Here is a 24,680-nt window from a genome sequence, read left to right as displayed (position 1 = left end):
CAGTAGATATGCTTTGAGAGAACATCTGTGTGTGTGTGTGTGTGTGTGTGTGTGTGTGTGTGTGAATATATATATGAACTGGTTGTATTCTGCCCTTGATATTTGTGCTTCTAAAAAATTTTTTTTAATGTTTATTCATTTTTTGAGAGACAGAGACAAAACATGAGCAGGGGAGGGGTAGAGAGAGAGGGAGACACAGAATCCGAAGCAGGCTCCAGACTCTGAGCTGTCAGCACAGAGCCTGATGTGGGGCTCAAACTCACAAACTGCGAGATCATGACCTGAGCTCAGGTCAGATGCTTAGCCAACTGAGCCACCCAGGCACCCCAATATTTGTGCTTCTACAAACCAAAGTGACAACTTACATCTGCACTTATAAGTGTAAAAGTTGCTATGTAGTGGACAAAGCTATTTATGGCAAGCTGATTGTTCTGGTCTGAGTTTGCTTTTCTTTGCTTCAAGTTCCCCTTTATTTCATTATCAAATAATAATTCCTGGAAATAAGAAGTGAAATGCTTTGAAATTTAGTGTTAAATGAGGTATGGAAACTTGATATTCTATTTTTTTTAAATGTTTATTTATTTTGAGAGAGAGAATCCCAAGCAGGGACAGCTCAGAGCCTGATGTGGGGCTCAGTCTCATGAATCATGGGATCATGACCTGAGCTGACATCAAGAGTCAGACACTTAAACTGACTGAGCCACCCAGGTGCCCTGGAACTTGATATTCTTTTATCAGCCTTTCCTCTCTTTTCCCTTTGTCTTAACTAGTAATTTTCATATACTGTTAAAATTGTTTTGTCTTTCTTCCTCCCACAGGAGAAGAATTAGAATATGAATTTGATGAACAGGGGCACAGCACTTGGCTCTGTAGGGTGAGGTATGTTCTGTTCTCATTAATGTCCTTTTGTGAAAAGTGGCCAATTTTAGGTAATAGACAGTAGACCCGAAGAATAACTTTAGTCTTATTTTTAGGCTACTCCTGAATTTGGGCCTTGATAGTTTAATAACATATATCATTGGCAGGTGGGGTGGGATGGGTTAGAGGCATAAGGAAAAGATTTAAGGTCCAACCTTGGCAAGATATAACAAAATGAATGGAGAGATTAAAAAGCCATGTCAAAAGAAATGACTATTTTCACCGCATACTAGTTTTTTTCATGAGAATTGGAGCTTAGTACTATGCTATGATTCACTCCAAACCAATACAGATTACCTGTGGACGATTCAACTGGAAAACAACTGGTAGCTGAGGCCATTCATTCGGGAAAGAAAAAAGAAGCAATGATCCAGTGTTCACTGGAGGCTTGTCGAATCCTTGATACTTTGGGGTTGCTGCGGCAGGAGGCAGGTGAGTATATGGGAACACTTTGTTTTTGGAAGGAAGGAAGGAAGGGAAAGAGAGAGAAAAAGGGAGAGAGAAAAAGAGAAAGAAAGAAGAAAGGAAGAAAGAATTTAACACAAAAGGCAACGAAATGACTTTTTAAAAAAAAAATTTTTTTTTTTTTTTTACGTTTATTTATTTTTGAGACAGAGACAGAGCATGAAAGGGGGAGGGTCAGAGAGAGGGAGACACAGAATCTGAAACAGGCTCCAGGCTCTGAGCTGTCAGCACAGAGCCTGACACGGGGCTCGAACTCACGGACTGCGAAATCATGACCTGAGCCGAAGTCGGCCGCTTAACCGACTGAGCCACCCAGGCGCCCCACTAAATGACTTTTTAGGGAGAAAATGTAAATTGCGTGAAATTCTATGGGCTGAAAAGAAAATATTCCATATCTCAGTACCCAAAGGAAGGCATATTTTCTTTTTTTAAAAAAAATATATATGTTTTTTTACGCGTATTTATTTTTTGGAGACAGAGACAGAGCATGAGCAGGGGAGAGGCAGAAAGAGAGGGAGACACAGAATCCGAAGCAGACTCCAGGCTCTGAGCCGTCAGCACAGAGCTCGATGCGGGGCTCTAACTCACGAACCGCAAGATCATGACCTGAGCCAAAGTCAGACACTCAACCGACTGAGCCACCCAGGCGCCCCTTAGAAGCCATGTTTTCTTAGAAATTTTTTATGAGTAAGATATGTGTTCGGAACTAGATACTTTAATAAAAAGCAAACTTCATGCACAAATGCATTTATTTATATTATACTCTTTCATGACTTACAATTTTAATATAAGAATGTATCATGGATATTGTCTGTATAATTGCATTAAATTTATCTCATTTTTAAAAGCCTGTCAGGGACACCTGGGTGGCTTAGTCAGTTAAGCATCTGACTCTTGATTTCGGCTCAGGTCATGATCTCATGGTTCTTTATGGGATCAAGCCCCATGTCGGGCTCTGCACTGACAGCATGGAGCCTGCTTGGGATTCTCTCTCACTCTCCATCTCTCTCTGCCCTGCTCCCTTGTGCTCATTCCCTCTCTCTCTCTCTCTCTTTCAAAAATAAACTTCAAAAATAAATAAAAATAAAAAGCTTTCTGGCTATATCATCATTTATTTATTTTTTTAAATTTTTATTTATTTATTTATTTAAAAAATTTTTTTTAACATTTATTTATTTTTGAGACAGAGAGACAGAGCATGAACGGGGGAGGGGCAGAGAGAGAGGGAGACACAGAATCTGAAGCAGGCTCCAGGCTCTGAGCCATCAGCCCAGAGCCCAATGTGGGGCTCGAACTCACGGACCACGAGATCGTGACCTGAGCTGAAGTTGGACGCTTAACTGACTGAGCCACCCAGGCGCCCCATCATCATTTATTAATAAAGGCTTCTGTTATATTTGTGTTTATTCTAAAATTAGTTTGTATTATCGCAAAGTAACTTATGTATTATTTAAAACTACCAAAGGCTTGGGGCACCTGGGTGGTTCAATCAGTTGATCATTTGACTTTTGATTTCAGCTCAGGTCATGATCCCAGGGTCATGGGATCAAGTCCCATATTAGGCTGTGCACTAATAGCCTGGAGCCTGCTTGAGATTCTCTTTCCTTCTCTCTCTGCCCTTCCACACTCACGTTCTTTCTCTCTCTTTCTCAAAATAAATACAAATTTAAAAAAACCCAAAAAACTACCAAAGGCTTACACAAAATATGCCTGTTCCTTGCCCTGCCTCTCCCCAGTCTTCAATCTTAGAAGGCTTTTTTTTTTTTTTTTTTTTTTTAATTTTTTTTTTTCAACGTTTATTTATTTTTGGGACAGAGAGAGACAGAGCATGAACGGGGGAGGGGCAGAGAGAGAGGGAGACACAGAATCGGAAACAGGCTCCAGGCTCTGAGCCATCAGCCCAGAGCCCGACGCGGGGCTCGAACTCACGGACCGCGAGATCGTGACCTGGCTGAAGTCGGACGCTTAACCGACTGCGCCACCCAGGCGCCCCTCTTAGAAGGCTTTTAACTCTTTTAATTATTTTTTCTGGCATTTAAAAATACCCGTATTTCCCAAAAGGAAGAGTATGCTGTTTTATTTTGAATATTTTATTTTATGATTGAACTTTTTATAAGTTTGTTTATTTATTTTGAGAGAGTGTGCAAGCAGGGGAGGAGTAGAGAGAATGGGAATCCCAAGCAGGCTTCTTGCTGTCAGCGTGGAGCCAGACGTGGGACTCAAACCCACTAACCGTGAGATCATGACCACTAACCGTGAGATCATGACCTGAACCAAAATCAACAGTTGGACACTTAACCAACTGAGCCACCCAGGTGCAACTGAATCACTTATTTTAAACATTATGTACTGACTCTGTTAAATTAGTATTTAATATTTACACGATTATGTTTATGCAAATATTAGTTAAACTGAGGAGTTTTTTCTTTTTGTTTTTCCTAAAGTTAATAATTGTTTGTTTTTCATGTGTGTGGATTTTTTGTAGCTCTGTTCATTCTTTCCACATCTTTCAATAGCCTTTCAGTATATTTTTCCACATGGTCAATCACATCAAGTAATTGATCAGTTCTGATCTTTTTGGAAACATTTCTCCTGAAGAGCAATGTTCTTTCAGGGCTCACCATTCTCTGAACCTACTGGAGCACTGTCATCTGGGACCTCATTTTGCTGTCATCCTTGACATTTCCTTTGTCTTTCTCCAGGGTTGGATTTTCTGTTTCTTGATTCCCAGATTCTCATGTTTCTTGGTTTATTCCCTTGTTTTAGTGGAGCACATCTTTCTGTAGTTTTGCAGATTAAAAAGCTGGTACAACAATAGAGGTCATGGATGATGATAGTCTCCAGTGGATTTCACTTCTTTCGTTGTTCCTGGTCTACTCTTTCATTTTGGTGGACATGTAGTGAATTCTTGAGAAAGGATGTATAGCAAGTAAACTATATTAAATTCCCCACTCTGAAAATACAATTATTCTAGCTTTACTCTTGGTTAATTGTTTGGCTAGGAATAGAATTCTAAATGGGAAATAAGTTTCCTTCACAGCTTTGAAGGTATTACCGTTACCGCCTTATATTCAGTGTTGCTCTTGCAGTCCTAACGGGTTCAGAATCCTTATCTAGTGTATGTCATTTCCCATCCCCTACACACACACTAGGAGTTTGTAGGAGCTTCCCTTTGTTCTCAAGCTTCTGAAACTTAACTGTGATGTACCTTTCTGTGGGTCTATTTTCATCCATTTTTCTAGGTACTTGTTGGGTCCTTTTGATCTGGAAATCTTTGATAGTTAGAAACATTTCTGGAATTATGCCATTAATCATTTCATCCTTCTGTTTTCTCTTTCTCTCTTGAATTTTGTTATTTTGATATTGAACATCTTAGACTGACCATTTAAGTTTCTTATCTTTTTTTTTCTTTCTTTTTTTTTAATCTCTATGTCTTTTTATTCTTTCTGGGAGATTTCTGCAGCTTTATCTTTACATTTTGCAATCAAGATTTTAATTTCCAAGGCTCATTTTTGTCCTTTGGGTATTCATTTTTAAAATATAATATGCTATTGTTGTTTCCTGGATTTTAAGTATCTCATCTTGCTGCTAATCTCTGCCTTTTCTTTTTTGTGTAGTCTCTGTCCTGCATGTTAGAGGTGTTCCCAGTTTTTGTGTAGTCCTTGGGTGTAGATTCTTATTTGGGGACAAAAAAGGTGATTGACAGCTTGGAATATATAGGTGGGGCTTATTACCTTTGAGTAACACTATAGATTAATGTGGGCCTTTTGTTGGGGAACTCCTCATGTAAGACTCGTTAGGTTTTTTCCTCTTCTGCTGGCGGGATTCCTCAGAGAGTACTCTTCTGACTTCCTGCATGAAATTCTTAGAGCTAAGTGCTGGAAGATGGCTGAGCAGATCCTCAAAATTCAACTATTTTCAGGACAGTACTATTTTTAGAATAAATAAATACATATTTAATATGTAGAATATAGAACATAAACTGGGCAGTCCACAATGCAAAGACTTTTTATCTTACCCTTTCTAGGGATTAACCTCTGGATTTTTTTCTGGGGATGAGGAGGTAAGTAGTCAGGGAGGAGGATCTTTTTCTCAACCAGCTTTTACTCAGTTCTTTTTATTTTAGCACTACTGTCTGTCCCCAGTTCCAGATCCTTTTGAGGATTCTGCAGTATCATCAGATTGGTTCTCATCTTTCCCCACTGTTGTTTTAGGATTCGTCTTTTTTAGTTCTGCTAAGTTAAGTTTCCACTTGTCTGTCTGTTTTATAATTTCCAAAAATTAGGTATTGCTATTCCTTCTCCTGTTCTTTCTTTGTAGATTAATGTTTATTTATTTATTTGTTTGTTTATTTACTTATATTTAAATAAGCTCTGTACCTAACATGGGACCCAAACTCACAACCCCAGGATCAAGAGTCCCATGCTGTGCCAGCTAAGCCAGCCAGGTGCCCCAGTAGGTTAATGTTTTTAAAACAGATCTCTTTACCACAGCTTTAGTGGGATATGGGGAGAGAGTGAAATTACATATGTATGTTCAGTGTACCATCTTAACCTGGAAATCATGAAGTTTTTTTAATAAGGACTGTTTTGGTTGTAAATAATAGAAACCCAATTCAGACTAGCTTAGGGAGAAAAGTTATTGGCTCCATCTCCACTATTGTCCATCTCTTCTCCAGGTTGAGAAGAATTGCTTACAGGATTGAAGGAGGAACTGTATGAACTAGGACTTTAAGTTCTGGTCCTATCAAACCAGAAGTCTCAGTGTCACAGGACACCATAAAAGCTGTGTGTGTGTATGTGTGTGAGTCTGTCACATGAGCATATGGTTTTATTTTGCAGACAGATTCTTACCCCATGCAAAAGAGCTGGCTGCTCACTGCTTAGATTTGTATCTTCCCTCTTTCATAATCTCATTGGAAAGAGAGCCCTTTTTTGCACGTATCTAAATATAAATATGAGGGAAGGATTCTTACTGATTTGGCTTTGGTCACATGATGACCCCTAATCCAGATGGAATGGAGGAGGAGTATTCTAGAAGAAAAGGGGGGGGGGGCGCCTGGGTGGCACAGTCGGTTAAGCGTCCGACTTCAGCCAGGTCACGATCTCGCGGTCCGTGAGTTCGAGCCCCGCGTCGGGCTCTGGGCTGATGGCTCAGAGCCTGGAGCCTGTTTCCGATTCTGTGTCTCCCTCTCTCTCTGCCCCTCCCCGTTCATGCTCTGTCTCTCTCTGTCCCAAAAATAAATAAACGTTGGAAAAAAAATTTAAAAAAAAAAAAAAAAAAGAAGAAAAGGGGTACTTTTAGCATAACAAGAGGAGTAAGATGGCATAGGGTGAACAAAAAAGTAATAGCTAACATAGTTCCCTATTGATGGGCTTTCCAGATTTTCACTGTTACAAATAACGGCATTGATACCCATAGGATAAATTCCTATAAGTAGAATTTAGATCAATTACATTTGACAGATATTGTGAGGTTGACCATCAAAAAGATTGTGTAACAGGGCACCTGGGTGGCTCAGTCGGTTGAGCATCTGACGTCGGCTCAGGTCATGATCTTGAGGTTAGTGAGTTTGAGCCCCTCATCGGGCTCTGTGCTGACAGCTCAGAGCCTGGAGCCTGCTTCAGATTCTGTGTCCCCCTCTCTCTCTGCCCCACCCCTGCTTGTGCTCTGTCTCTCTATGTCTTTCAAAAATGAATAAACATAAAAAAAGAAAGAAGATTGTGTATCAATGTATATTTCCGTCAGCTGTTTGAGAGTCCATTTCCCTGTACCCTTGCCAAATTGGGCATTATTAACATCTTATAAAGTGTTTTGGCCATTGTATTTCTTTTTCTGTGAACTGCTTTGATTATTCTTTCCCAAATTTTCTTTTAGATTATTGATCTTTTCCTCATTTATCTTTTTCCTTTTTTACTCGTTGATTTTTGAGAGCCTTTTGCTCTTTAAATAAATTAGCCCTTTGTTTAATTTTTCTTAATGTGGTAAAACATACATATCATAAAATTCACCATTGTGAGCATTAAGTGTATTAAATACATTCACATTGTTGTGCAACCATTGCTATGTCCATCTCATTACTTTCTCATCTTCCCATAATGAAACTTTGTACCCATTAAACACTAACTTCTCATTCTTCCTTCCACTAGTCCCTGATAATTACCATTCTACCTTCTGTTTCTCTGAATTTGACTGTTCTAGTTAACTCTTGTAAGTGGAATCGTGTGTCTGGCTTATTTCACTTAGCATAATGTCTTCCAGGTTTAACGCTTTGTTGTTGTTGTTTTTAAGTTTGTTCGTTCGTTTGTTTATTTATTTATTTATTTATTTATTTATTTATTTATTTATTTATGAGAGGGAACCAGAGTGTAAGCAGGGGAGGGGAAGAGAGAGAGGGGGAGAGAGAGAATCCCAAGCAGGCTCTGCACTGCCAGCATGGGAGATCATGACCTGAACTGAAATCAAGAATTGGATGCTTTACCAACTAAGCCACACAGGCACCCTAACCCTTTGTTTTTATATGTAGTTTGACAGCTTGTTGAATCTTTCAATAATTGAAAGATTCTTTTTCTTTTTAACTTATTTCATTACCACTTTTTTTTTTTATCTCCTTCTAGTATCTCGGAAAAGGAAAGCCAAGAACTGGGAGGATGAAGACTTTTATGATAGTGATGATGACACATTTCTTGATCGGACCGGCCTGGTTGAAAAGAAGCGTCTGAACCGTATGAAGAAGGCTGGGAAGATTGATGAGAAGCCAGAGACGTTTGAATCATTGGCAAGTTTTATTTATAGAAGTAGCTGTGGTAGTTTAATTTTTTAATAAGATAATATATTATTTAAATTTGTTTTATAGTTACAATTTTTAAAGCAGTGGTGTTGAAATCTGGTACTCAAGTATAACTTTATTGATCTGTAAATTTGATAGTAACAAACAACTAGTCTTACACAAGTTGGAGAAAAGTTTGGCTTGCTGCTAGAGACTCTGTCTGCCTCACAGTGGATCTTGATCCATTCATAAGCATTCTTTGGGTATGATGTTAATCTCACAAAAAGAAAGGAAAAAGTTCCAAATTTGGACATTCTGAGGTGAAATCAACTTTAGACTTCTGGCAGTCAAGAATTGTGAAAGGAATTTTGAAGAATGTAGTCTGGTAATAGTCTTAAGTAGTATATCCTTCATGAAATCATTATAAGATAGCATGTCTTTTCACTGTAATTAGTAGTATTCAGAGCTTAAAACATTACCCAACATCTGTTGTTTTTTTGTTTTGTTTTGTTTTGCTTTGTTCTTTGATTCATCAGTGAAAAGAAATGACTTGAGTTCTTTCTTCTGAGTAAAGTCAAGTCTATGTTCTGTACTTTCATTCTGTTAAATTCTGAATTCAGAAATTAACTCAGCTTGAATCATATAAATGCATGAAAATGTTAACTCCATAAAGAGCACATTTAATTACACTTCTGATTGAATCCTCTTAAATCGTAACAATAGTGGAAATAAGATGAGGAAGACAGGAAAGCTACCATATTTTGAAAGAAGAAAAACATTTGTTAACCCTGTTAATCTGGGCATTACAGGTTGCAAAGTTAAATGATGCTGAAAGGGAACTCTCTGAAATTTCTGAGAAACTGAAAGCGTCAAGCAAAGGTAAGTTAATGACCCATGAAACAAATATGTATAGGGCATCTCCCGTAAGTATTGCACTCTTCCAGGCTAGTTAGTAAGATGTACAGAATATGGAGCCTTTCTAAGGAACAACAGAACATCTTAGAACTATAAGGAACATTATAAATCATTTGGTTTAAACTTTCTGTGTAATAGATGAGGGGAATGAAGTGCATTAAGGCAAAGTGATGTCCCAAGGTCTCCAAGCTATAACCTGTTTTCTTATTCCTAATACCAGTAATGTCCTCTATCCAACTTTAAGTTACTGACTTTTCTACAGAAACTTTGGCTGAGTTTTAAAATATTTGAGGCAATTTTTCTAAACATGTATTATCTTTTTCTTGGACAGCTTTATCAGAGTCGCCATCTCAGGACTCCTTAGATGCGTTCATGTCAGAAATGAAATCAGGGAGTGCATTGGATGGTGTGTCCCGGAAGAAACTTCACCTGAGAACTTTTGAACTGAGGAAAGAACTACAGAGACTTAAAGGGTTGATAAAAATTGTAAAACCAGCAGAGATTCCAGAACTAAAAAAGTATGTCAGTCTTAGTTATACTTGAAATTTTAAATAAGCATGTTTGCACAGATAACATTTTGAATTATATCTTTCTTTTTTTAAAATTGTTTTTAAGTTTATTTATTTTGAGAGAGAGAGAAGGTATGAGTGGGGGGTGGGGGGGCAGAGAATAAGGGAGAGAGAATCCCAAGCAAGGCTCTCTACTGTAAGCGCAGAGCCCGACTCATGGCTCGAACTCACAAGCTATGAGATCATGACCTGAGCCAAAGTTGGATGCTTACCGACTAAGCTACCCAGGAGTCCCATTATATCTTTATTTTCTTAGATAATCATTACAGAATAAAAACAGACTGTAGGGAACCCTTTAAAGCACAGAAGGCAGTGATTTCATAGAGTAAAAAGCCATTTCATTTGTGAAATATAGACTGCTGTAGGATTTTTAGAGAAAACTATATTGATTCCTTTTTCATTGGAAAGCTCTGATTTTTTTCTTAATTTTTAATGCAGAGTAAACTTCTTTATTTTTTATTTTTTTATTAAAAAGATTTTTTTTTTAAATGTTTATTTTTGAGAAAGAGAGAGAGAGCATGAGAAGGGGAGGGGCAGAGAGAGAGGGAGATAGATTCTGAAGCAGGCTCCAGGCTCCATGCTGTCAGCACAGAGCCTGACGCAGGACTTGAACTCATGAGCCGTGAGATCATGACCTGAGCTGAAGTCAGATGCTCAACTGGCTGAGCCACCCAGGTGCCCCCAGAGTAAATTTTAAAGAGCAACATGCACAAAAGGCTAATTTCCCTAATCTATAAAGACCTTCCAATAAGTAGACAACCATCTACCAAAGAGAAAAATGGGAAAAGGATATCAACTGACAGGCCACTGAAAAAGAAATACAAATAGCTATATAACTATATAAAATGATGCTCAATCTTGCTCATAAGAGAAAGAGAAAGACAAATACAACAACGTAATACCATTTTTTTATCTATGATTTTAAAACCACAGATTATCATTTTAACACCTGATTTGTCATTCCTAAGAACCAGTTGACAATTTTAATGTATTTAAATACTTTTAAAGTGCAATTTCTTCCTTTAAAATGGGGGAAGGCATAATCCCCTAAAGTTGATTTTGGGGAAATTTTTGGAAGAAAATAACCCAAATCCATTTGTAGAAATCGAGAAGATTTTTTAGTAATTTGTGAACAAAATTTTGGGAATAGCTTTTCCCAGACTTAACTAGTATTCATGAATGTATGAATGTGCGCGTGTGTGTGTGTGTGTGTGTGTGTGTGTGTGTGTGAGAGAGAGAGAGAGAGAGAGAGAATAAGGTCCAGTCTTTCAACTTGACAATATTTTCAAATTTTGTTCTATGTGGTCTCAACAAATTTTGAAAATGTTGAGTAGGTTGTTGTAGAAATAAGCCACTTTAAGTGAGCACAATCCAGGACAATCCAGTGGGCATCTCAAAAAGTGGCATTGCCCAGATGGGTACACACACTTAAGAAGGTAATTAATTCTAGAAAGTTTCTCATTTTCTTTTGATCTGTGATGTCCTTCCTATATAGCACCCATTAGTCTTATGTGATATTAAAATGAAATGACATTGCAAATTCAGTTCTTCAGACAACTGGCCACATTTTAACTCCTCAGTAGCCACATGTGAATAGTGGCTACTGTATTGGACAGTGCAGATGCAGAGCGTTTCCATAATTGCAGAAAATTCTGTTGGACGGCACTGCTTTAGATTGTCAGTATGCGGCGCCTTACCCCTGTGTACAAAACCTGTGACTTGATGCTGGGGGCATTGTATAGATAAACAACTAGGTACTGGGGGACAATTTTTATGTCGAGATGTAAAGATAAAATGTATCTATGTATCTGGAGCCCTTGATTGTACAGAAAATTTGTCCCTAAATTACTAGCAGTTTTGTTAAAAGATTTATGTGTAGTTTGGTTATTTAACGCAGTGACTGATAGGTCAGTCCACAAAGGTCTGTTTGACCCTGGTGGCATTTGATTTACTGATAGTGAGGAGGGGGGTTAGCACTCAAGTTAGATTCCCTGGCTTTCATTCTCAGCTCTGTCAATTACTTTTTGGGCACTTTGAGGCAAATTATGCAACTTCTTTGACCTTCCCCTTCCTCGTCTGTCAATTAGAAGTACTGGTGATGTTGCAAAGATGACTCGAACAGCACTTGACAAAGTGTCTGTATCATCATTGTGATCATTGTCGTTTCTGTTATACCTAGCAGTTATTTGTAACATTGTGTTTGTGGAGAAAGGGTAAAAACTCTGGAGGTATAGCTGAGGGTAAACAAATTAACAGTGAATTTTAATTCCAGCTCTGAAATCCTTTCCCTTGCTAAGTCATCCCTTCCAGAGAAGGTATGCCAGTCTCCTCCACAGCCTCCCTTCCTGCTGTCTGTGTGTCTGCCTAGTTTCTCCTCCCTCTCCTACTTTATATCCTGGACTTCAGATGTGTGTACCTTGTGCTCACTTCAGCAGCACATGTACAGATGTGTGTACCTTCTCCCTCCTCTTCTCACTTTGGTTGACCTTCCAACCTTTCTACCTAACACCCCTCCTGCCCCTGCCCAAGCAGCTCTTGATTGGGATCCCATCTTCTGCCATTTTGTCTCCTTGGGGTGACTTTGCCCATCTTCCAGACAAGCCAAGCTATTTAATGGAGCTGAAGAATATCTGGGTTGCTCTTGCTTTTGTCTTCTATACTAGAACCTTCCTGAGACCTGTAGGGAGGGGCTGTGAAGGATAGTATTTGATGAAAAGTCTTTACAGACAAACAGGCAGGATTTTTCTGGTGGCCTTAGCAAGGCAATGGGTCTGTCCATGGTAGAGAGCAAGGTGGTGAGGCTAGGCCCAAGAGCACCACTGAGGGGGTAAGACTTAGGTAGAAGAAAGTAGTAGTGACAAATGGGGCTTCAGTATAGAGCAGCAAGGTCATTTTCTCATATGGCTCACTGTGTGTCTTGAGTGCCAGTGCTGTCCCTGTATTCCAGAATGCAGGCCTGCCCTTCCCTATGTCTCCTCATGCTATATTGTCATCGTCACCTCTGCCTACTCTCTGAATGTCTTGTCAACTCAACTACATCCTTTTTGTTTTTGCTGTGTTCTTTTTTTTGCCCCTGCTGTTTCCCAATTTCTATAATCTCTTCTTTTTGCTCTTCCTTAGCTTTACCCTAGTGGGCTTAGCTGTTATAACTCTCTCCAGCCAGTGAGACGCTGACAAACTACCAGTTGTAAGGTCTCTCATTATGTCCTTGTCATTACTCACCACGCAGCGTAGCCCCTTCACAGAGGTTTTTTGTTTTTGTTTTTTTAACTTCTGTGATCAGAGCCTTTGTCCATGGTTAGGATAAGTGTGGACTCCAGGCAAGACACTGTGGGTCCTCTTGCGAGGTTGGTGGAAAATAGGGCTTTACTTTGTGGACCCGTCTCCTGCCACTTAGTGGGAATGGGATCTTGCCCCATTTGCCAGTGACCTTCGTACTGTTAGCATCATTTTATGAAGGTGAAGTCATGTAGCATGTTGGGACTCACTGAAGTTAAGAACCTCATCTCACCCTTAATAGTCCTGTGTCTGTGACAGTCAGCAGTATCATTGTCCATTCAGACTCTGTTGGCCTTTTCCTGTTGGTATATGCTTAGATATTCATTTTGTGGAAATTTTTGTTTCCCAGAAGTTTCTTTGTCAGAGTCCAGAGTGTTTTTAGATAAAATTTTGGCCTCACTGGAATAGACATGTACAATTACTCTTTCTTCTTAGGACTGAAAGTCAGACTACAGATGTGGAAAACAAAGCTAAAAAGCTTACGTTGCCTCTGTTTGGTGCCATGAAAGGAGGAAGCAAATTCAAATTAAAAACGGGAACAGTAGGGGTAAGTTGTGGGTCACAGTGTTAAACTTTTAGCTCTCAAGTCAATTTGCATATAACTGATTTGTACATTGAACATCAGTGTATTAATTTGTGATGGATGTTGCATTTAAGAAGTGTCTCTTTTCCTGGTGGGACTCAATATTTGTTAGTTATATAGTCACTGCACCCGGCTCTGCCATGTGGTGTTCCTTACTTCATTTAATCCCTTCAACACTTGCTGACTTGTGGGAATTATTACCTCTCGCAGGTGAGGAAACAGGGTCAGAGAAGTTAATTACGGGACACATCATCATCATTAAGTGACTAGACTGGCAATCAAATCCAGGTCCTCTCTTTTTTGAGTTTTGTGATCTCTCTGTTATCCTCTAACACTTCACTGGTGAATGTTTTTGTTTTATATACATCCCTGTTTACAGGTCCAGCTTTTAGAAGGTTTTCATCACCCCAAAGAGCTGAATCTTGTGTATTAGTGTGCAAGGGCTGCCCTAACCAAATACCACGGACTGAGCAGCTTAGAGGACAGAAATTTATTTTCTCACAGTTCCAAGATCAGCATGCCAGCAGGGTTGGTTTCCCCTGAGGTCTCTTTCCTAGGCTTGGGGATGGCTGCCCTCTTCCTGCATCTTCACGTGGTCACCTGTCTGTGCACTTGCACCTGTGGTGTCTCCCCTCTCCTCCTCCTCTTATAAGAGTACCAGTCATAGTGGGATGCCTGGGTGACTCAGTTGGTTAAGCGTCTGAATCTAGATTTTGGCTCAGGTCACTATCAAGGTTCGTGAGATTGAGCCCCAGGTGGGGCTGACAGTGCGGAGCCTGCTTGGGAGTCTCTCCCTCCCTCTCTCTCTGCCCCTCCCCTGCTCTTTCCTTCCGTGCATGCTCGCTCTCTCTCTCTCTTTCTCTCTCTCACCCTCTCAAACAAACAAACAAAAAAAATACCAGCCATATTGGATTAGGGTCCTACTGTAACTGCTTTGTTTTAACTTACCTCTTTAAAGATTTTATCTCTAAATATGGTTACTTCTGAGGTACTAAGGATTGGGACTTCAACGTATGAATTTTGTGGGGACAGAATTCAGCCCCCAGCACCTTCAATTAGGGTAAACTGCCATCTGGGGGAAGAAGCCTGAAGTCCCAGCCATATGTTGTGAGTGAGTATGTGGTTGACCTGAGATGGAGGTTTTTCTGTGAGGATGGGGGGACTGGAAGTACTTATGTTTTAGTTAGCGGAAAAACTCTACTTAAAAACTCTCTTTAGGGTTGCCTGGATGGCTCAGTCAGTAGAGCATACAACTCTTTTTTTTTTTTTTTTTTTTTTTCAACGTTTATTTATTTTTGGGACAGAGAGAGACAGAGCATGAACGGGGGAGGGGCAGAGAGAGAGGGAGACACAGAATCGGAAACAGGCTCCAGGCTTTGAGCCATCAGCCCAGAGCCTGACGCGGGGCTCGAACTCACGGACCGCGAGATCGTGACCTGGCTGAAGTCGGACGCTTAACCGACTGCGCCACCCAGGCGCCCAGCATACAACTCTTAATCTCAGGGTCATAAGTTCAAGGCCCATGTGGGGCGTGGAGCCTACTTAAAATAAAATTAAAAAAATCAAATAAAAAGCTCTCTTGAAAGGATTACTGAATTAAATCCTTTATTTAAAAAATGATATGCCCAACGTACACTTTGGTACTTTCTATTTCTTAAGCTGCAATCAACTTTTTCTAATAATTACTTTTATTGAGAGGTCTTGATCAGAATGTTTGACTTTATTCTTCAAGGAATGTCTTTTCTTCAGGATCTGTTTTACTGATTTACATGTCTTATTTCCTTAAATTGAGTTAAATCTAAAGTGAAAAATCTAGGCAAATAATCTGTTTCTTAGATTTTGTGATGAAGCTCCTTTAACCCCCTGAGGGGTCACAGGACAGAATTCCTGCAGCAGGTACTCGCCTGGAATAAATGTTTTCATTCCCTACAAGCTGTTTCAAGTGTTTTGTACTTAATATTCTTTGGACCCTAGAAACTAATAAAGATATGTGTTAAGGGTCCACAGATGGATAAAAGCTCATGTGCAGGTCCTCCTTCCAGCAGACTTCTGCAGGGTTCATCAACCTGGAGGGGTTAGACATTCTCCACATTTAGCTTAACCTCCTTGAGGAGAGCTGTCTCTTTCTCATTATGTGGAACTCTTCATTCATGGTTTTGTTTCCTTTATAGAAGTTACCCCCCAAACGTCCAGAGCTCCCTCCAGCTCTAATGAGAATGAAGGATGAGCCTGAAGTAGAAGAGGAGGAGGAAGAAGAAGAAGAAGATGTGGAGAAGGAAAAGGAGGAGGATGAAAAGAAAAAAATGGAGGCTGAGAGCAGTAGGTTACAGGCGGAGATAGAGCCGGAAGAAGCAGTGCAGGAAGCGAGGCCTCCCACTGATCTCACATGTTCTAAAGAAACAAAAAACCATGGTAAATCTTTCTTCTCCTTCCTGTGCTGTTCAGTGGGGCATTTGCATTAATTGTGCAGAGGTCTAAAAAGCAAAGCCAGTTCTTGCTTGTGCATTTTGACTTCGTGGCACTTTATGATATATAACACAGCTGACTCTGTGGAAACATATTTTCTTGGTCTTTCTTTGACTGTCAGTCATTATTTATCCTCATTGCAAAATAAGGGCAGGCATTTCCAGTGTATTCCAGAGTTGTGAAACTTTGAAAGCTGTGGAATCTGAAACCACAGTTGCTATGAAATAACCCTGAGCAGCTGCCACTGTGTGATTGGAGGGCAGTGGACTAGGTTCATGATGAGGCCTGATTAGGTGGTTTAAGGATAAACCTCCTCTTGCTCATTTTCTTCCCTATCCCTAAAACAGAGGCTAAGCATAATTGTACCCACTGTGCATACTGCTCAGGAAGCATAATGCCTCATTCATCTTTTTGTCCGTGGTACCTAGCAGAACACCTAGCAGAGACCCACCTCAGCAAAGGCTTGATGAAAAAGAGGGAATTGATTGGCTTTTGAATGTGTTTTCTTCTGATTATAAGAGGAAGATAAATTCATTTTAGAAACTTCTGATCATACATCAAAGTCCAAAGAAGAAAAGAGAGATCTACTGCAGTCTCACCCCTAGAGATAATTGTTTATCATTTTAGTATCTTTCTCTCCTTGTCCACTGCAGGAGTTACTTTCCTGCAGGGTGGCCAAACTGTCTGGCAATATTAAGACTTCACAGAAAATAGAGAGCTTGACGAAAAACAAAACAAAAACTGACATTAAATATGTGTGGGAAAGTTTGCATGTCTACTTCCAAAACAAACCAGGCTTATCTACATAAAACAACAGGCCTGGTATGTAGACATTCTCTTGAATCATCCTCAGTTGTTTGAGAAAAGAAAAGTTACTGTTTTTTCATCTGTGAGAGATCTTTTGTTTTTGCATTCTCCTTTTGTTTAGTTATTGGCAAAATGCTTAGCCTTTTCCAACAAGGTGCGTAATACGTGCTTTTTTAATGAGTCTAGTCTCTGATCCATATATTGTGAGGGTGGCATATAAGCAGGCCAGCAGGAAGGGGAGCAATAAGTATTGTATTTTTTCCTTAAAGGAGCAAAGGAAATATGTGTGTGTATAAAAATAGAAGATTTTAAAATTTGGTAAAGATACATTAATTAGTAAATTTGCAGCTGATTAGGGATTACTCTAGGCCTCTTTTTTTTTCACTATTAGGGTTATGTTGTACATGCTATTTTATAATCTATTTTTTTCTCTGTCTTGACATGTTCTTTTATTTTTTTAATTAATTAATTTTTTAAATTAATTTTTTTGTTTTTAATTTTATTATTAAACGACATTTTTTTTTTTTATAAAAATTTTTTTTTTCAACGTTTATTTATTTTTTTTGGGACAGAGAGAGACAGAGCATGAACGGGGGAGGGGCAGAGAGAGAGGGAGACACGGAATCGGAAACAGGCTCCAGGCTCTGAGCCATCAGCCCAGAGCCTGACGCGGGGCTTGAACTCACGGACCACAAGATCGTGACCTGGCTGAAGTCAGACGCTTAACCGACTGCGCCACCCAGGCGCCCCCCAAAATTTTTTTTAAATTTACATCCAAATTAGTTAGCATATAGTGCAACAATGATTTCAGGAGTAAATTCCTTTTGTTTTTTTTTTAGTTTTTATTTTTTTAACGTTTGTTTATTTTTGAGAGAGACAGAGACAGAGACAGAATGCGAGTGGGTTGGGGAAGAGAGGGAGACACAGAATCGGAAGCAGGCTCCAGGCTCTGAGCTGTCAGCACAGAGCCTGACGCGGGGTGCAAACTCACGAGCTGCGAGATCATGACCTGAGCTGAAGTCGGACGCTCAACTAACTGAGCCACCCAGGCGCCCCTTCAGGAGTAGATTCCTTAATGCCCCTGACCCATTTAGCCCATCCCCCTCCCATAATCCCTCCAGTAACCCTCTGTTTGTTCTTCGTATGTAAGAGTCTCTTATGTTTTGTCCCTCTCCCTGTTTTATATTATTTTTGCTTCCCTTCCCTTATGTTCATCTGTTTTGTCTCTTAAAGTCCTCATATGAGTGAAATCATATGATATTTGTCTTTCTCTGACTAATTTCACTTAGCACAATACCCTCCAGTTCCATCCATGTAGCTGCAAATGGCAAGATTTCATTCTTTTTGATTGCCGAGTAATACTCTATTGTATATATATACCACATCTTCTTTATCCATTCATCCGTCAATGGACATTTGGGCTCTTTCCATACTTTGGCTATTGTTGATAGTGCTGCTGTAATCATTGGGGTGCATGTGTCCCTTCGAAACAGCACACCAGTATCCCTTAGATAAATACCTAGTAGTGCAATTGCTGGGTTATAGGGTAGTTCTATTTTTAATTTTTTGAGGAACCTCCATACTGTTTTCCAGAGTGGCTGCACCAGCTTGCATTCCCATGTCTTAAAATGTTCTTTTAAAATGTGACTTCAATAAGCATAGTGGTCCATCATATGCATGTGCCGTGATTGATTTAATCAACTCCATATTGTTAGACCTGTACATTATTTGTTAATTTTTGCTATTATAAACATACTGTATGTAATAAATCTTGGTATTCATCTCTGATTATTTTCTTTGAATCTGTTCCTGGAAGTAGAATTTCTAGGCCAAGGAATATGTACATTTTTAAGGGTTTTGGTAAGTACTGCTGAAAAGTTTTAGCTCAGAGTTGGCCAGTTTTTAAAGTGGAAAATTGGTTTCTCTGTTAGACATATGGAGGTACTTTTTTTTGAAAATCTAATTAAGGTTATTGAAGCTAATGATGGTAAGGCTGGATGATTCTGTATTTACTTAGCTTTTCTTGCTTTTGCCTTTGTTTTCTTGGTTCCCTCCTATGAATTAAATAATAACAGTACACTCTGGTTCTGCATTTTATAGAAAACATGTCTCAACTCAGCCAAGTGCAACAGAATAAAGATTATCAAGAGATTAGTGAAACAGCTGCATCATGTGAGGAACCCTCAGGCAAGTAGCGTAGCCGCCTCCTTAGCTGCTCTGCACATAAGCAACCAGCTGGTGTCAGAGGAGGGGTTGGAGTCGAGCTGAAGCAGCACAGAGCGTGGCCTTTCACAGAGCATGCTGGGGGGAGACGCTGCTGGAACATATGAGAGGTTATGTTTGCTGCCATCCCATTTGCCTTTCTTTATTCCTTTTCTGCCTCTTGGGTTCCATTTTCCTGACCTGCAGAATACCTGATGCCTTCACTCTTCCCATGGCCATGCATAGCCCTCCACAATTTTCCATCTCCCAGAGATGAGTCTGTGCCTATCATGGGAGTGATTCCAAAACTATTAAAAGAAATTGGTTGAAAAGTTGGCCTTTTAATAAAAAGGACTGGTTTTCTACTGCCTTTTTTTTTTTTTTTTTTAATGTTTATTGGGGTGCCTGGGTGGCTCAGTCGTTTGAGCGTTGACTTCAGCTCAGGTCATCATCTTACCGTTTGTTGTTTTTCATGTTTAATAAACATTAAAAAAATAAACAAACATTTATTTTAATGTTTATTTTTGAGAGAGAGAGAGAGAGAGAGCATGAGCAGGGGAGGGGCAGAGAGAGGGAGAACAGAGAGGATACCAAGCAGGCTTGACACCAGCCACCCAGCACAGAGCCTGATGTGGGGCTCGAACCCACAAACCATGAGATCATGACCTGAGCCGAAACCAAGAGTCAAACGCTTAACCAGCTGAGCCATCCAGGCAGCCCTGCTTTTTTTTTTTTAAAAAGTGTTTATTTATTTATTTTTGAGAGAGTGGGGAAGGGACAGAGAGAGAATTTCAAACAGGCTCTGCACTAACAGTACAGATATGGGCTCAAACCCACAAACCGGGAGATCATGACTTGAGCCGAAATCAAAAGTTGGATGCTCTTTTGACTGACTGAGCCATCTAGGCACCCCTCTACTGCTTTTAACTGTAATGGTTGAACTGTAGAATAGTAAAATCAGCCCATTTTCCTTTCCTTTTTCAAATAGTGTGATTATATTCAAGCTCTAGAACAGCGTTTGGATTTGAAAGCTAGGGTTGTTAGCAGAGGGAAAATTCTCTCTTTAATAGAATCTTTACAGTAGAGGGAATTTTTAAGAATTTGATTGTTACGTGTTTTCTTCAATTTATATAATGTTCTCTAAGGAGAAATTTTTCTTTTCTATTTTACTTATTCTGAAATAGCTATTGCCTCTTTTTTTTTCTTTTTCTCAAATTAGCATCAAAGAATGAATATGAGAAAAACAGAGATGAATTGAAGAAAAAGAAAGCTCCCGGTCCAGGCAAAGTAAGTACCTTAGTCATAATCTTCACGTCTCTAGGAGTAAAAATGAATCCCCTTGTCATGGACCACATTCAGAAGAGTGAATTTTTAGGGATCACCTTAGCAGAGTTCCCAACTGCCTAATACCTCCTCTTCTAGAAGTCTGGGCTCTCTTATTTTTGAATTTTTGCTTTCTGAATTCTCTGTTGTCTCCATCCACACTGTTCCCTATAACTGTGCATATACCTCTTTTATTAATTTGTGAATCTTTGTTCATATCCTTTTATGCCATACAAAGACATTTGAATAATATATTCTTATTTGACCTTTTATTACATGGAAAATAGAATGTAATGTACTGCATTATACATCTTTTTTTTTTTTTAACCTATTGTGGAAATCATAATAGGTATTGGTATACCAAGGGCTTCCTACTATATGGATGTACTATACTTAACCATTTCTCCATAGATTGATGCTGGGTTGTTTCTTTTGTTTTCTTTTTAATTTTTAAAAATGTTTATTTTTGAGAAAGAGAGCACGAGCAGAGAAGGGGCAGAGAGGGAGAGAGAGAGAGAGAAAGAGAGAGAGAGAGAGGGAGACAAGGAGAAGGAGAAGGAGACAGAGAATCCAAAACAGGCTCCAGGCTCTGAGCTGTCAGCATAGAGCCCGACATGGGGCTCGAATCCACAAACTATGAGATCATCACCTGAGTCGAAGTCAGACACTCAACCGAATGAGCCACCCAGGTGCCCTGACGCTGGGTTGTTTCTAGTCTTTTATTATAACAGTGCTATAAGGACTAATCTTGTGTGTACAAAATTTTGTATGGATACAGTAAGTTTCCAAAAGTGGGATTGCTAGTTGTGTTAGGAGGTCCGTAAGACCACCCTCAGGCTAGATAATTCATAGGAGGCCTCACAGGACTCAGCATGTAGTTGTACTCACAGCTGTGATTTACTACAGTAAAGGATACCAAGCACAGTCAACAGAGGGAAAAGGCACATGGGGCAAAGTCTGAGGAAACCAGGCTAAGCTTCCAAGAGTCCTTTTTCAGTGGAGTCACACAGGATGTGCTTAATTCCCCTAGCAGTGAGTTGTGACATCTTGTGAAATGTTGCTAACCAGCGAGGCCCATTAGAGACTCAGTGCCCACTGGGGACTGATCATATGGGTACCTCCTGCCTGGCGTGTACTCCAGTTTCATTCTCCAAGAAGGAAAGTAGATGTTCAGCATGAACCCTATTGTTTTTTACAGACAGTTTAGGCATAATGAGCCACTTTTATCAGGGTAGTAGGAACCCTCCTGAAATCCAAGTCCCCAGAAACTAGGCGAGGGCCAACCTTGCAAACAGGCTTTTCAAAGGATAGCAGTCAGGCTTGCTCTGTTAACTCTTTTCTCCACCTAGATCAAAAGACAAATACCAAAATTCCCTGTATGGAGATCATACCATTAGAACTCATATCTCTGTTAACTGCCTCTTTTAAAAAACCTCACTCACTCTCACTGGCTGAAAATCAGCTTGTTGAGGCTTTACAGGAAAAAGTCAAGGTTCAGAGATGTTCTCCCATTTTTTGGTTACTTATGCGAAGGTAATTAATGGAAGCTGCTCTTAGTTTTTGTTTGCTGACAGGCATAGGGATAATAGTTCTTAGAGTTAAAATTATTTTCAGTAAAATAACTTATGTTTTCTTTGCAGCTTCCAGCAACACTTTCCTCCAGATATCCAGAAGATGACCCAGACTACTGTGTGTGGGTCCCACCTGAAGGTAGATTGTATTTACTTTTCTTCTCTTCTGAGACTTATTCTCCTTAAGACTTATTTATATTTCTCAGTAGGTAATGTATGTTTAAGGTTCAAAATGTGAAGTTTTTATAAGAGTATGAAGTGGGAAAATTCTCCCTTCTAGGGGAACAGGTAGAGTAAAAGATCTAAAGAGATATATCAACCAAGTATAATTTGTGGATTCTGCTTGGATCCTTATTGGAACAAACCACTATTTTTTAAAAAAATTTTTAACGTTTATTTATTTTTGAGAGACAGAGAGAGATAGAGCACAACTAGGGGAGGGACAGGGAGAGAGGGAGACACAGAATCCAAAGCAGGCTCCAGGCTCTGAGCTGTCAGCACAGAGCCTGATGCAGGGACTCAAACTCACGAGCCATGAGGTCATGACCTGAGCCGAAGTCAGACGCTTAACCGACTGAGCCACCCAGGCGCCCCTGGAACAAACAACTATTAAAAAAGTTACATACGACTTGGATAATTTTGCATACTAGCCAGATGTTTGATACTATTAAGAAATTATTAATTATTTCAAAGTGTGAATTATGTTTTTTAGGAACAGTTCTTCTAGGACTGTGTACAGAAGGTTCACAGGTGGAATTATAATTGAGATTTGCCTTAAGATAATGCCTGGGTGGCTCAGTCGGTTAAGTGTTTGACTTTGGCTCAGGTCATGATCTCATTCATGAGTTTGAGCTCCATGTTGAGCTCTGTGCTGACAGCTCAGAGCCTGGAGCCTGCTTTGGATTCTGTGTCTCTGCCTCTCTCTGCCCCTCCCTCCCTCCCTCTCTTTCTCTCTCTCAAAAATAAATAAACATTAAAAAAAAAACACAAAAGATAATCCAGTAGAAGCAGAGGATGAGGGAGTAGTAGACAAAGCAGGATTTGCCACATATTGATAATTGTTTTAGCTGGGTGATGAGTACATGGAGGTTCATTGTATTTTTCTCTTCTGCATGTATTTTAAAATTTCTTTCAAGTTAAAAACAACAACTTCTGGTTCTACCTCAGCTACTCAGTATTTTCCATTAAAGCCAACAAAATATCACTTTCTTATGACTTAAAAAAAATGTTTATTTACTTATTTTGAGGGGAGGGTAGGGAGAAAGAGAATCCCAAGCAGGCTCCACACTGTCAGCACAGAGCCTGACTCAGGGCTCAATATCACTGTGAGCTCATGACCTGAGCCGAAATCAAAGAGTCAGATGCTTAACAGACAGAGCCACCCAGGAGCCCCTCTGTGACTTCTTATATGTGTCATGTGAAATGCGTGTGTAAACAATAAAATACATGATATTTCACCACCTTTTTTACACAAATAGAAGCATATTCTGTACCTTTCTGTTTTGTACTTATCACTCTATGGATATCCTTCCGTATCTATTTATAGATTTCTCTTTCTTTTCTTTTCTTTCTTTCTTTCTTTCTTTCTTTCTTTCTTTCTTTCTTTCTTTCTTTCTTTCTTTCTTTCTTTCTTTCTTCCTTTCCTCCTTGTAGCATAGTTCTTTTTTATGGTATAGATATACCTTTACTTATTTAACCAGTTCCCTCAGTGAATATTTGCTGTTTTCCAGTTTTGCTATTATAAACAACTCTGCGGTAAGTAGTCTCTAACATAACATAATTTTGCAAGTGTAGAGTTGTGTGTGTAGAAAAAAAAAGTCGTAAAAGTTAACATACTGGATGAGAGACTATAAACATTTTTGAGATTGTGAATTGCATTCTATAGAGAGTATACAGCTTATGTTCATACACACGCACTTAAGGCAGTATATGAGGTGCTTGCTCCCCATAAGCTTATCACAGGTTGCTTTTTCTATGGATCAAGTTTCTCATACACTAGTAGTTAACAGAAATTTTGGTACTACAAATGTTTGCTTTTTATCAGCTCATAAATGTGAAGGTAGACATGAAAAGACGACCACGTTTTGAAATCATATGCAAAAGGGCAGAGTTCTGGAGTAGAAGAAACCTCTTTGTCTGTTTTACTTTTTCGGACACTAATGTCTGGGTATCTTTTCCCTCCTGACTTTGGAGAAGTGAATGTATTTCTTTTTTTTCTTTATACTTTGATCTAGGCCAAAGTGGAGATGGCAGGACCCATCTTAATGACAAGTATGGCTATTGACTGCTTCAGAATCCTAAAGGAAGACTTGTGGACCATGTGACATGGGATATTTAGGATAATATATCAAGTTGAATGTCCAGAGAAGGAGTTCAGGTGATCTTTTGTAAAATCTGGTGACTGGCCTTTTCTCCCATTCTGTGGCTCCATAAATTTATCTACTCCTCTGCTTCTTTTGAATTTGGCATTTATGTTTAAAAGTGTTTGTGTATGTATGTAAAGAGAAACCATATATTTTGAGAAATGGTAAAGTGAGAGACATGACTCTATTAAAAGAGAAGGTGAAGATGTCTCATGTTTAAGGCCACAGTGTCTTTCATTCGTTAAGTTTTAGGAACTGTGCTTCTGAGGAATAGGGTGCTTCTGGCAGTTGGGCTCTAGGATTCACTGATATGGCCTCCTCCTCCAGTAAGTGTTGAGATAGGAGGTCATGCCATGGTGTGACCCTGGGTGTCCCTGTCATTCCTGGAACTGAAAGTAGACACAGAGGGAGAGCTTCCTACCCCCTCACACTGCCAGGTTTGAGGACAGA

At 39.5% G+C, this 24,680-nt stretch overlaps 1 protein-coding gene across 1 annotated transcript in view; it reads left to right on the top strand.

The window, feature by feature from the left end:
* The window catches only part of LOC123581309 (solute carrier family 4 member 1 adaptor protein), a 29,239-nt gene extending 4,794 nt beyond the window's left edge, over positions 1–24,445 (top strand). The window contains exons 4-14 of the mRNA XM_045447323.1: positions 819–879; positions 1,211–1,350; positions 8,001–8,161; positions 8,962–9,031; positions 9,399–9,585; positions 13,351–13,462; positions 15,670–15,910; positions 18,872–18,958; positions 20,193–20,260; positions 21,937–22,006; positions 24,102–24,445. Coding sequence (XP_045303279.1) covers positions 819–879; positions 1,211–1,350; positions 8,001–8,161; positions 8,962–9,031; positions 9,399–9,585; positions 13,351–13,462; positions 15,670–15,910; positions 18,872–18,958; positions 20,193–20,260; positions 21,937–22,006; positions 24,102–24,151 — 1,247 coding nt within the window. The 3' untranslated portion in view covers positions 24,152–24,445. The remainder of the gene's footprint in view (positions 1–818; positions 880–1,210; positions 1,351–8,000; positions 8,162–8,961; positions 9,032–9,398; positions 9,586–13,350; positions 13,463–15,669; positions 15,911–18,871; positions 18,959–20,192; positions 20,261–21,936; positions 22,007–24,101) is intronic.
* The last annotated feature ends 235 nt before the right edge of the window (positions 24,446–24,680 follow it).

The sequence above is a fragment of the Leopardus geoffroyi genome, chromosome A3, assembly GCF_018350155.1.
Source record: "Leopardus geoffroyi isolate Oge1 chromosome A3, O.geoffroyi_Oge1_pat1.0, whole genome shotgun sequence".
Taxonomy (NCBI): Eukaryota; Metazoa; Chordata; class Mammalia; order Carnivora; family Felidae; genus Leopardus; species Leopardus geoffroyi.
Note: the sequence above shows the minus strand (reverse complement) of the source record. Positions and strands in the feature narration are given on the sequence as shown.